At 39.9% G+C, this 14,061-nt stretch overlaps 1 protein-coding gene across 9 annotated transcripts in view; it reads left to right on the plus strand.

Annotated features, from left to right (window-relative positions):
• The window catches only part of eif4g3b (eukaryotic translation initiation factor 4 gamma, 3b), a 315,184-nt gene that overhangs the window by 251,020 nt on the left and 50,103 nt on the right, over positions 1-14,061 (plus strand). For all 9 annotated transcript variants that reach the window (XM_072245246.1, XM_072245247.1, XM_072245245.1 and 6 more), the window contains 3 exons: positions 2,206-2,379; positions 5,968-6,165; positions 8,850-8,996. In XM_072245246.1, the coding sequence (XP_072101347.1) occupies positions 2,206-2,379; positions 5,968-6,165; positions 8,850-8,996 (519 nt within the window). The remainder of the gene's footprint in view (positions 1-2,205; positions 2,380-5,967; positions 6,166-8,849; positions 8,997-14,061) is intronic.

Here is a 14,061-nt window from a genome sequence, read left to right on the forward strand (position 1 = left end):
TCACATTTTTTTCTTTTTTTGGCTCTCTTTTTGGACTAATTTATATTTTTCCTCATTCATAGATTATTATTATTTATTGCACTGCACTGCTGCCACAAGACAAATTTCATGCCATATGCCGGTGATATTAAACCTGATTCTGATTTATTTGATTTGAAAAATGAAGCAGATGAGAAAGGCTGAATACACTGGACAGCAAATTTTTTTGAAAGCATCGCTTCTTCAAAAATTTATTTGTTTATGATATACTATCATAAGCTGAATGCTGAATGCAAATTTAATTTCCAACTACTTGTATCACATAGGAATTTGAAGAAACAAGAAATTAACTTTTATGAAATATAATGCATTTAATTGCATAATGATGCTGGCACCTTGTAATAGTTCGACTGAGCTAAAAATGTTTTGATGATTTTCATTTGTACTCTGCCTGAGGCTCTCACTTAAGTGTCCCAACAATAATCAGCCGGCATTGATGGATTCCAGTTGCCTTGGTACCGTTTCCCCATGACCGCAATGTTTTGGTGAAACTTTTCACCATGGTCATCACTGACAGCGCCAAAATTCGCAAGGAAGAAATCTAAATGGGAATGCAGTGAAAGAATTTTTAGTGACATGTTGCATTTCATGGCTTTGTATGCTTGAAGCATGTTGCCAACTAGCTGCATGTAGTTTGGTGCTCTGTAGTTGCCATGAAAATTTTCAACAACATCCTTGAATGCTTTCCATGCAATTTTTTCCTCTCCCACTAGAAGTTCTTCAAATTGCCTGCCATTGATGACCTGTTTAATTTGTGGACCAACAAAATGCCTTCCTTAATCTAGCCATTAATTATTCTGGAAAATATTGTCTCAAATATCAAAATATATCAAGGAAATTTGTGTGCCTGGTGAGAACAGATTCCATCTTTGTAGTCTTCAACCCAGTAATTCTGCTTTTATCTTTGACAATACCAAGTCTCGGACCAGGTCATTTAACTCAGATTAAGTTATCAGATGAGGCTCACTTGACATAAAGGATTCTAAATCTGTAAGGTTATCAGTGTCATTTTCAGTTCCTGGCTCGTGTCTCATGGCATTGTCGTCTTCGTCTTCATCTTCTAGACTCTGAGTCTGATGGCTTTGGTACTGGAAGATTATTGTAATGCGGCACAGATCTTATGGCTGAAGGGAGTTTGGGGTACTTAATGCATTTCTTGTGTTTAGCAGAGAAACCAAACACACTGGTCAGACAGAAGTGGGAGTCTGTCACATGATTATTCTGCTCTCGCCATATGAACAATTGACTCTTGAGTATCTCTGAACTAAGTTTAAGAAAAACAGTGATCTTGCGCAACATATGTGAGGAGCCCAAGCTTTGTCTTGGTCACCAATTATACGCCCACAGTAGAGCTCTTAGGCTTTCTTAATAAGAGGAGTCATGCTCTATCTTTGAGATTAAACTTCATACTTGCCACAAACATAACAGAAAGTATCATGGCTGTTGCAACATTGGTGAGACATTTTGCTATCGGAAGTACTCTGAAAATACAATTACTTTATTATAATGAGTACACACAATATGATATGCATGTCGAGCATCTAGATCAAGATAATTGCAAACTGACGTGTGTAAGTGCAATGCATAGAGCAGTGTGTGCGTGATGCTTTTATAGCCATTCTAAAACCAATCCTGCCTTATATCATCCACCCTGCCAAAGCATGCACAGACATGCCTGAACAAGATCGAAAATTTTTCAACTTACATTGTGAGCAACATTTTAATTGACTTGAATTATGAATTGAAATAACAAATATGGGTGATATTAAAAAAAAAAGGTGCATGATAGGGAAATTTCAATGTGAATTTCATGATCAGCAGCCCAAAATCCATTAGATACACCCAAATGTATTCAGGAAGCAAAATCTTTGTTGTCCAGTGACGTCCTAATCTTATTTCTCGTGCTGCAGTTTAACAAACAAACAAGTGTTTGACAAACCTCAAATGTTATTGCAAATTCAACATTATCCAAACAGTGATTGAAATCACTAACAATGTGCCTTGATTAAATTATTTGACACAAAACCAGTCAGGATGACTGAAGTCAATCTCCCCTTCTTAGCTGGATTCTGAGATTTGATTCCTACTCACTGTCAACAATTAGCTAATTTTGTGTCAAAGGTTTTTAAGACGATATTATATTAACAATTAATGTTACTTATTTAGGTGCTAAATGCTGGTCCACGAAGGTCACAGCATGGGCAAAGAAGAGAACCAAGGAAGATTATTACAAATATAACTGTAAACGATGATGTCCAGTTGAAGAAGTCAGAGAATGCATGGAAGCCCATATTAAAACGAGACGAAGTCTCTGATGACTCCGATGTGCAAAAAACACAGGTTGGATTAAAACAAACACCTCCTGTCACATCATGTTAGGTCTAAAATAAGCAACAGTGGCAATTAACGGAGCAGAATTTCCAGACAATATTGCATTGTTTAAATTCTTTGGAATATGTAAGGAAATACCAAAAACAAAAGGCCTTTTGAAATGTAATTTTTAATCATTGGGTTCTTATCACACGTCTTTGAGTGAGAGGGTGAGTAGAATATCCTGTAATTTCTGGAACTTAAAAGAGAAAGAAAGGCAATTTTAATAAAATATCTCAAATTCTTAGGTTACTTGACAAAGTGCATATTAAGAAACTGGCTTGTCTTTCTGCATCGTCCAGAACATGGGGTTAAGGCGTGCAACATTTAGATTGATGAGGGATTTCTCCACAGTAGTCTCTGATTTTTTTGTGGATGCTCAGTCGAGAATATCAAAATGGCTATTGTTAATTTAACACCTCAGGATAATGTGGCAGATGAACACAAAAAGGAGGAGGTTGGATAGAACATTAGCCTAACTGAATGGCAGAATAGGTTGATAGGCACTATAAAATACTGCACTGCTTTTCTTCTATTACTAGATGCCTCACTTAAACTCCTCTGTGTTCAGTCTATAATGAATTGAAAATTTTGTTGAGTATTTTGTGATATGTGTCCTTTCCTTCTCGTTGTGAAGGTATCTTTTGATGTCCCTACAATTGGTGGATAGGAATACATTTTTAAAGAACCTGTCATTGTCTTAATAAAAGCATCCTTGAAGTTTTAAAGTGCATCATAGAGAAAGTTTTCAAAAGTAGTGTTGTTTTATTATTGTCACATGTATCAAGGAACAGTGAAAAGCTACTGTTTGTAGTTTGCAAATGCTTAAGTACTTAAAGTTTGAGTTTCAAGATAAGGATAGAAATGTTTCAGTTAAGCAATGGTGCAAGAAAGTTAGAATAGCCCATTATTTTTGCTATCACTCTGTTCATTCATCGATTCTTTGTATAGTGCACATGTATGAAGAATCTAACATTGGTTCTCTGAACCTGCCATTGGATTTGGTGACTGTGGGTGAAGCATCCTTTGACATCTCCAGTGCTTTAGCCTGCTATAAATAATCTCTGAAATATACAGAGGCCACTACTTCAAGCACAACACTGTTGTGCACTCTGCTTCCGGATCATCTTGGTTCAAATTTAACTTAATTTTCATCTGATTGTACATATGAATATATAACCAAACAACACAACATTCCTCCAGACCACGAAGGAACTCCATTTAGAAGTACAGTACTATGCGAAAGTTTGAGGCTTTTTCTCCTTCATTCCAACATGTCAGTCCATGGTCTCATCTTGTGCCATGATGCTATACCCTCAGAGTGGAGAGACAACACCTTACAGAGCCTATAAAAAGTATTCACCCCCTTGGAATTTTTCATGTTTCATTGTTTGATAACATTGAGTCACAGTGGATTTAATTTGGCTTTTTTTTTTGACACTGATCAACAGTAAAAGACTCTGTTGTGTCCAAGTGAAAACAGATCTCTACAAAGTGATCTAAATTAATTAAAAATATAAAACACAAAATAATTGAATAAATATTCACTCCCTTTAATATGACCCACCAGATCATCACTGGTGCCAACAATTGGTTTTAGAAGTCACATAATTAAATGGAGATCTGTTTTTGGAGACCTACCTGCAATCAAGGTGCTTCAATTGATTGTAGTAAAAATGCACCTGTATCTAGAAGGTTCTTCTGCTGGTGAGTTGGTATCCTGGCAAAAACTACACCATGAAGACAAAAGAACACTCCAAGCAATTCCATGAAAAGGTTATTGAAGTTTGGAGATGGATACAAGAAAATTTCCAAGTCACTGAATATCCCTTGGAGTCAGTCATCAAGAAATGGAAAGAATATGGCACAGCTGTATCCTCGAAAACTGAGTGACCAAGGAAGAAGGGGACCAGTGAGGGAGGCCACCAAGAGACCTATGATAACTCTGGAGGAGTTGCAAGCTTCAGTGGCTGAGATGGGACAGACTGCACATAGAACAACTGTTGTCAGGGTGCTTCACCAGTCGCAGCTTTATAGGAGAGTGCAAAGAGAAAGGCACTGTTGAAAATAAACTGACATGAAATCTCGACTGGAGTTTGCCAGAAGGCATGCAGGAGACTCTGAAATCAGCTGGAAGTAGGTTCTATGGTCTGATGAAACCAAAATTGAGCTTTTTGACCATCAGAGTAACCACTACCTTTGGCGTAAGCCAAACACTGCACACCATTAAAAATACAACACCCCTGCCCTGAAGCATGGTGGTGGCTGTGTCATGCTGGGGAATGCTTCACTGCAGCAGGCCCTAGAAAGCTTGTGATGGTAGAGGGTAAAATGATGGCAGCAAAATGCAGGGAAATCCTGGAGGAAAACCTGATGCAGTCTGCAAATGAACTGGGACTTTGGAAAAGATTTGTTTTCCAGCAAGACAATGACCCAAGCCAAAACCACACATGAATGGCTTAAAAACAACAAAGTTAATGTCCTCGAGTGGCAAAGTCCAAACCTCAATCCAATTGAGAATTTGTGGCTGGACTTGAAAAGGGCTGTTCACTCATGATCCTCATACAATCTGACAGAGCTTGAGCAGTTCAGTAAAGAAGATTGGGGAAAAATTGCAGTGTCCAGATGTGCAAAGCTGATAGAGGCCTATCCACACAGACTCAAGGCTGTGATTACTGCCAAAGGTGCATCTACTAAATACTGACTTGAAGGGGGTAAATACTTACACAATCAATTACTTTGTTTTTTATATTTGTAATTAATTTAGACCACTTTGTAGAGGTCTGTTTTCACTTTGACACAAGAGTCTTTTTCTGTTGATCAGTGTCAAAAAAGCCTAATTAAATTCACTGTGATTCAATGTTGTAAAACACTAGAACACAAAAACTTCCAAGGGGGATGAATGCTTTTTATAGGCACTGTATATTCCATCTGGGTAGTCTCCAAACTGATGGCATAAATATCGATTTCTCCTTCTAGTAAAATAAATTTTTCCCTTCCCCTTCCCTCTTCTATTCCCCAGTCTGGCCTCTTACTACTTCTCATCTGACTATCACCTCCCTCCTCCCTCAGGTTCTTCTCCCTCCCCCCCCCCCCAATTTCTCCTATGGTCTACTCTCCTCTCCTATCAGATTTCTTCATCTGCAGCCCCTTTACCTTTTTTACCCACCTATCACTTTCTAGCTACGCTCCTTCTCCTCCCCCTACCTCTTTTATTCTTGTGTCTTCACCCTTCCTTTCCAGTCCAATACATCAACTATTTATTTATTTCCATGGTTGCTGCCTGACCTGCCAAGTTCCACCAGCATTTTGTGTGTTGCTCTGTAAAAGTGAATCAATTTTCATATTAAATCTGTCATTGTGGGAATGGATTCTGTGAGGTGACAGTTCAAGATCACGTAAACAAGTTGCTCATTATCTTTGTTACTGCTGTTTATTGTGATGCTTTACAATTCAGTCATCTTTTAAAAAAATCCATGCATGTTATTATTTTCTAGAAACTAATATACGGTAGAAATTTTCTCTCAATTATTGTCATTGTTTTTATACTCACTCCAGGAACTTTTCCGACGGGTAAGAAGCATCCTGAACAAACTTACCCCACAAATGTTTCAGCAGTTGATGAAACAAGTTCAGGAGCTGACAATAGATACAGAGGAGAGGCTGAAAGGGGTTATTGACCTCGTATTTGAGAAAGCAATCGATGAGCCTAATTTCTCAGTAGCATATGCCAACATGTGTCGCTGCCTCACAATGGTAGGTCAACAAACATCAATATATACATTTTACTTCTGCATACTAATATTTTCAAAACTGCAAATTTGAATTTCCTTTTGATTATTTTAAATACCCAAGGAGCAGTATGTGCATTTTCAAAATACGTTATTAGAACTTAGAATAGTACAGTACAAGTCCGGTCGACGTTTCAGGCTGGAACCCTTCGTCAGGACTGTAGGGGGAAGGGGCAGAGGCCCTGTAAAGAAGGTGGGAGAAGGGTGGGAAGGAGAAGGCTGGTAGGTTCCAGGTGAAAAACCAGTAAGGGGAAAGATAAGGGGTGGGGGAAGGGAGGCAGGGAGATGATAGGCAGGAAAGGTGAAGAAAGAATAAGGGAAAACACAATGGATAGTAGAAGGAGGTGGAACCAAGAGGGAGGTGGTAGGCAGCTGGGGGAGGGGGCAGAGTGACATAGGGATAGGGGAAGGGAGGGGGAGGGAATTGCCAGAAGTTGGAGAATTCTGTGTTCATCCCAAGGGGCTGGAGACTACCTAGATGGTATATGAGGTGTTGCTCCTCCAACCTGAGTTTAGTCTCATCGTGGCAGTAGAGGAGGCCATGTATGGACATACCTGAATGGGAGTGGGAAGCAGAATTGGGTGCATCAGCGTTTACCAAGGAGATGGATGTGGAGATAGGAGACCAGTACCGAGTATATTACTATGCTAGGACATTTTGAGGTAAAGGAGGAGGTAGTGTTGGGTCTCTTAAAGAGCATTAAGGTGGATAAGTCCCCTTGGCCTGATGGAATACACTCCAGGTCATTGAGAGAGGCAAGAGATGAGATTGCTGGGACCTTGACCAATATCTTCATGTCCTCTAGTGACAGGCAAGGTCCCAGAGGACTAGTGAGTAGCTAATGTTTTCCATTTTTTAAGAAGGGAATCCTGGATAATCCTGCAAGCTATAGACCAGTGAGACTCAGGTCAGTGGGCAGGAAGTTATTGGAGCAAATTCTTTGGGATGGGATTTATGGGCATTTGGAAAACCATGGCCTAATTAGGGAGAACCAACATGTCTTTGTGCGGGGCAAGTCATATCTTACAAAATTGATTGAGTTTTTTAATGAGGTGACAAGGGTGATTGATGAAGGTAGAACTGTAGACGTCTACGTAGATTTTAGTAAGGAGTTTGACAAGATCTCTTGGAGCTGGGGGTGGGGTGGGGGGGCTTATCCAGAAGATTAAGATGCAAGGCATCTTGGTAAATTGGCTGTTTGGATTTAGAACTGGCTTGGCCATAGAAGCCAAAGGGTAGTGGTTGTAAGAACTTATTCTAGCTAGAGGTTTGCAGAGATCGGTACTGGGACCTCTGCTGTTTGTGATACATATAAATGACCTGGATGAAAATGTGGATGGATCGGTTAATAAGTTTGCAGATGATCCAAAGATTGGTGGTGGTGTGGGTGGCGTAGAAGGCTGTCAAAGAATACCACAGGATATAGATTAATTGCAGAAAGAGTTTAACACTGCCAAATGTGAAGTGTTGCATCTTGGTAGGTCAAATGGAAAGAGACAGTACACTGTTAAGGGCAAGACCGACAGAGATATCTTGGAGTCTAAGTTCATAGCTCCCTGAAAGTCGCTACACAGATTGATCAGTGGTTAATAAGGCATATGACATGCTTGCCTTTGTTCGTTCACCCATTGAATTCAAAAGTGAGGAAATTGTGTTGTAGCATTATAAATCCCTGGTTAGGCTGCATCTGGAGTACTGCATGCGGTTCTAGTTGCCCAATTGTGGGAAGGATATTGAGGGTTTGCAGAGGGTACAGAAGAGGCTTACCAGGATTTTGCATGTATTAGAAGAACAGTGATATAGTGAGAAGTTGGACAAACTTGGGTTGTTTTCTCTGAAGAGGCAGAGGGTTGAGGGAAGAACTAATAGAGGATTATGAGAAGCATAGATAGAGTAGACAGACAATACAGCTTTCGAAGGTTTGAAATATCTTATACCAGAGGACATGCATTTAAGGTGAGGGGGATAATTTCAAAGGAGATATAATGGGCAAGTATTTTACACAGATAATGGTGGGTATCTGGAATGCACTGCCTGTGGTGGTGGTAGAGGTAGATACATTAAGAACTTCTAAGAGATGTTTAGACAGGCACATGAATGTAAGGAAAATAGAAGGATATGGACATTGTGTAGACATGGTATTAGCTTAGTTGGCCATTTTATTACAAACTTAACATTATGGGCTGGAGGGACTGTTCCTGTGCTGTACTTTTCTGTGTAATTGAGGAATTTGTAATAATTATCCTGTGGTACTATAACTACCAGGCTAGGATATGCTATATTGATCTGTGACTAAACAAAGACAATTATAACTGCACATCATTTTCTGTAGTGGATATAAGGCAGGCTTGTGTAAAGACTAATTTCTCACTGGTAAAATGTTCACAGGAATGTCATGGTGTCAGTGAAACAGTTACCATAAGTTGAAAATGAAAGGAAAGAAATTTTCCACCAATTGTTCAGTATTGGTCATTCCAACTCGCCCTAATCTGTTAGGCATCATAGCTTTTTTTAAACCAATGAGAATTTGGGGGTTGTCAGTAATCTAGTATATTTCCTTTAACATTCATGTGTTTAAAGGGAGCGCAACTACCACAGTATTGTATTGTGAACTTTGCATTGAATGATGTGATCATTTCCATTCACAGTTGAAAGTCCCGGTGTCAGATAAACCAGGTGTCTCAGTGAATTTCCGTAAGCTACTACTAAATCGATGTCAGAAAGAATTTGAAAAGGACAAAGCAGATGATGTTGTCAATGAGAAGAAGCAGAAAGAGATTGATGCTACTATTAAAGTAAGAAACCTTAATTATCTTTATGTGATATATCTGATAAGAATTTTTCTCTTAACTGCTTGTAAATGATTGGAACACATTGATAGCTGCCTTTTCAAAATGACGCAACTTAAACTGATGGTCCTTTGGTGCTGTTGTTTAAACTAAATGCTATGTTTTAATTAATTTCGAAAAGAAATTTCTATGCTAACATGTGCTACAGGAATGTTGCAAAGATGAAGGTGCTGACTTTTGATAAGACACATCGATAGCGGTGTCAAACTTCTCAGATAGGAGATCCCATGGCATAGTTTCAGGGAAGTGGATACAGTTAGGCATGCTTTGAAGGTGAGAATAACACTGCAGCTGTGTGAATTCCCACATCATCTGGCGACCTTGTGATCTCTGATTCAGAGGCTGACATCAGAGCATCCTTCAAGAGGTTGAACTCTTGTAAGGCGTCAGGCCCCAGTGGTATCCCGGCAGGTACTGATAACCAGTGCTGATCAACGAAGTTCCCTCAATTTGTAATGAGGGAATGTGTGCGCAGAAATTCTCGCTGGAGCTTTTGTACACCATCTCTATATATGATTTGTTTGTTAAATGACGCTTAAACAGTCAAGTTTCCAAATATCGCTCCGCTTCTTCCCGCTTACAAATTCTCCAGCAACTTTTGCATTACAACAATACTCCAGGTAACACCAGTTTCGGTACTGTACATAAATATTTCTCCTAGATACACATTCCTGACCTCATGAGCTTTTGGTGTAGCAGATTCTACTGTTTCAAGAAGCTTTAAATGGACTAGCAGTTCTTTTGCACTTCACGCCCTCTGGTTCTTTGGAATTCAACATAGTGAATCAATAATTTCTTTAATAAAAACAGTATAAATAAGCCAGTTCTAAAATCTGCAGACGAATCATCACAAACTTCACATTGTCAACACCATCTGCATCAGAATCCGGAAAAGAAAATGTGATGATGTTCGATCATGAAATATGCTTAATATGCCAATGAGGTTGTGGGGGACAATCTTTTTGTGTGCAGTTTAAATTCCTTTGTGCGCTAGTAGCAAAAGATGTGTGCGCACACACCTTATAAGGAACATTGCTGACCAACTGGCTGGAGTGTTCAACCTCTCACTGCTGCAGTCACAGTTTCCCATTTGCTTCGAAAGGGCATCAGTCACCTTAGTGCTGAAAAAAAAAACAGGGAGCTGCCTCAGTGGCAACCACCCAGTAGTACTCGGATCTACTGTGATGAACTGCTTTGAGAAATTGGTTATGGCAAGAATTAATCCCTCATAACATAGTTCTCTGTATCTGTATCTGCCTCTACAACCGGATGAGGAGACCACAGTGAATACAGATTGGAAATAACATCTCCTTGCTGAAAGCCAACACAGGTGTACCTCAAGGATACGTGCTTAGCCCATTGCACTACTCTCTTTGTACTCATGATATTATGGCTAGACAGAGCTCAAACGTAATATATAAATTTGGCAATGACACCACTGTTGTCAGAATTTCAGATGGCGATGAGACGTACAAGACTGAGGTAGATCGGCTGGTTGAGTCATGTTGTAAAGATGACCTTGCACTCAACATCAACATGATTAAGAAATTGATCATGAGCTTCAGGAAGAGGAAGTCAGAATACGCACCAGTCATAATGTAGAGTCGGCGGTGGAAAGGGTGAACAGTTTCAAGTTCCTTGATGTTAAGATCTCAAAGAATCTGTACTGGGCTTAACGCATTGATGCAGTCATGAAGAAGGTATGCAAGGAGAATTGTTATGACACCAAAGACTCTACCAAATTTCTACAAATGTACAATACAGAGCATTCTGACTGGTTGCATTACCACCTGGTATGGATGCTCCAAAAGAGGCTATAGAGAATTGTAGTATCAGCCAGCTTCATTATGGTTATAGCCCTCCCATCATTGAGGACATCCTAAGAAGGTGGTATCCATCTTCAAGGATCCTCACCATCGGGGACATGCCCCCTTCTCATTACTACCATCACAGAGAAAGTACAGAAGTATGAAGATGCACATTTACTGTTTTAGGAACAGCTTCTTTCCCTCCTCCATCAGATTTCTGAACAGTCCATGAAATCATGTACACTATTTTATATGCATTCTTTTGCACTATGTATTTATTTATTGGTTTGTTTTTATGGATTGCTCTGTACTGCTGCCACGGAACAACAGATTTCATGATATATAATAAATGTGATTCTGATATTCCTTGGTGTTCTGGTCAATTCTCATCCTTCAGTCATTGTTGTTACTGGGAAATATTGCTACTTGTGAGAGTCTGCTGTCTAATAATAGGCTGCTGTACGTCTTAAAGTATTACAGTCTGGTGAAGTATTGAAACTTAAAACAATTTGGGAGAATCTTAAATGGCTCATGAATGGTGTCAGATTAAACTAAACATTTTACTTAATTCCCTGTGTTTATTCGGATAATCTACTGAATTTTTCAACTGAACAAATTTTCTTTGGAGGATGAGGAAGCTTGTTGAAATATTGCAACTGGAAAGTGATAGTTATGAAGTTGCTGTGATATATAGCTAGCATAAAATTATCTGCAATGAAATCAGAAAATTTTGGAAACACTCAACATATCAACAGGATTCTCTGGAATGAGAAATAGGGTTAATGGTTCAAATCAAAGAACTTTCATCAGAGTTGAGAGAGAAAGCATATTAGTTTTATGTTGCAAAGGGGATGAGGAAAGAATAGATATTTGGGAGAAAAATGATCAGGAAGGGCAGGATTATTAGTAAGTTAATGAAGCTATTTTGTTGGTAGATTAGTTTGATTACAAGATTATATGACATAGGAGGAGAATTAGGCCATTCAGCACATTGAGTCTGTTCTACCATTCCAACATGGCTGATTTATTAATCCTGTCAACCCAATTCTCGTGCCCCATCTCCCCATATCCTTTGATGCCCTTACTAATCAAGAACCTATCAATGTAGCACACACAAAATGCTGGAAGAACTCAGCAGGCCAAGAAGCATCGATGGAAAAGAGTACAGTTGGCATTGCAGGCCGAGACAGTTTTTTCCTTAGATGCTGCCTAGCCTGCTGAGTTCCTCCAGCATTTTGTATGTATTGCTTAGATTTCCAGCATCTGCAGATTTTTTGTTGTTTGTGATAAGAACCTATGATCCTCTGCTTTAAATACGTCCAATGGCTTTGCCACCCTGTATAGCCATCCATGGCAATGAATTCCACAGATTCAGCACCCTCTGGTCCTAGGCTCCCCTACTTTTAGGAAATATCTTCTCCATGTCCAATCAATCTAGGCTTTTAAATATTCGATAGGTTTTGATGAGATCCCTCCTCTGAACTTCAGTGAGTGCTGACCCAGAGCTGTAAAACGTTCCTCATATGTTAACCTTTTCTTTCCCGGCATCATTCTCGAGAAGCTCCTCTGGACCCTCTCCAATCTGCTTTCTTCTGCAGTAGAGCTAATCTACAAGACAAGTGGGAAATTTTTTAACCTATAGTACCTGCACTCTAGGTCCAAGTTCATCTCACCCTTAATGCTAAGCAGATGCTGGCACGTGCACATTGAGTAGCTAAGCTGACTCGTACACTGAAGCACATGAGAGTATATGGACCTTATACATGACATTCTCAAGACAAAGATCCTGCAACAACCTGCCTCATTGTACAAATGCTGTGCTTCAAAAATTAAGGTACATGGCACACCCCTGGAAAACATAGACCAGTTCCCATATGTGAAGAGCTACATGTCAGCAAATGCTGACTGACTCGGAAAATTAAGTTTGCTGGTTGCCTAGAGTGTGTGCCAACACTATCTTCAGCCAATTAAGGAGGAGTATGCTTGCAGATCAGGACTTAATGTCTGGCATGAAACTTGTGGTGTGTTCTGTAGTGTTGATCCTTGCCTTCAACTTTCTGAGACTTGCACCACCCAGAGCAGGTAACTCAAAACTCTGTAAAAATGTTGCCAACACTGTCTCAGCAAAATCTTCCAAATCCTCTGGCAAGATAACTGAACCAGTATTAGCATTCTCTCCCCAGGTTAACATACCCACTTACACCCAGAAGCTTTCCCTATCATTGTGAGAATTTCAAACAGGCCATCTTGAAGAAGTCTCTGAACAACTGTAACCAACATATCACCTGTGGAAACAGAAGAGCCAACATGCTTGCCCACTGTTATACCACCAAGAAGAATGCTTACCATGCCATTCCACGGCACACTTTGGAAAGTCCGATCAGTTGACTGTACTTCTACTCCTGGCACATAGACAGAGACTAAACACCGCAGCTCCCGTGGTAAAGACCATGAAGAAGGTGGAGGAGTGCTTAAAGGACTGCTTTGAGTAGTGGTCTGGACAGTATTCGAGTCTGAATGTCGCCACAGTTGTTACCAACTTCTTCAACATCTGTGTAGATGTGTGTACCTTCAAGAATGTACCAAATATACCCAAACCAGAAGCCATAGTTAAACCAGGAGGTCTGTAGTCTGCTGAAGGCTAGATCTGTGACATTCAAGACCAGTGATCCAGAACTATACAAGTCCAGGTACAACCTATGGAAGAGTAGAAGAACAATTCCGACTGAAGGTAGAGATAGAATCAGATGCATGTCAGCTCTGGCATGGTTTGCAGGCTATTATTTACTACAAAGCGAAACATAACATCATGAATGGCTGTGATACATCATACCTAGATGAGCTCAACATATTTTATGCATCCTTTGAAAGGGAGAATAAAACTACAGCAAATCCCTGCAGCGTCTAGTGACCCTGTGATCTCTGTCTCGGAGGCCGACGTCAGAACATCTTTCACGAGAGTGAACCCTTGCAAAGTGTTAGGCCCTGATAGTGTACCTGGTAGGGTATTGAAAACCTGAGCCAACCAACTGGCGGTAGTGTTCAAGGACTTCTTAAATGTCTCACTGCCACAGTCAGAATTTCCCACCTGCTTCAAAAGGGCAACAATCATACCAGTGCCCAAGCAGAGCAGGGTGAGCTGCCTCAATAACCTTTTGCCCAGTTGCACTCACATCTATTGTGATAAAGTGCTTTGGGAGCTT

Source organism: Mobula birostris, chromosome 27 (genome assembly GCF_030028105.1).
Source record: "Mobula birostris isolate sMobBir1 chromosome 27, sMobBir1.hap1, whole genome shotgun sequence".
Classification (NCBI taxonomy): Eukaryota; Metazoa; Chordata; class Chondrichthyes; order Myliobatiformes; family Myliobatidae; genus Mobula; species Mobula birostris.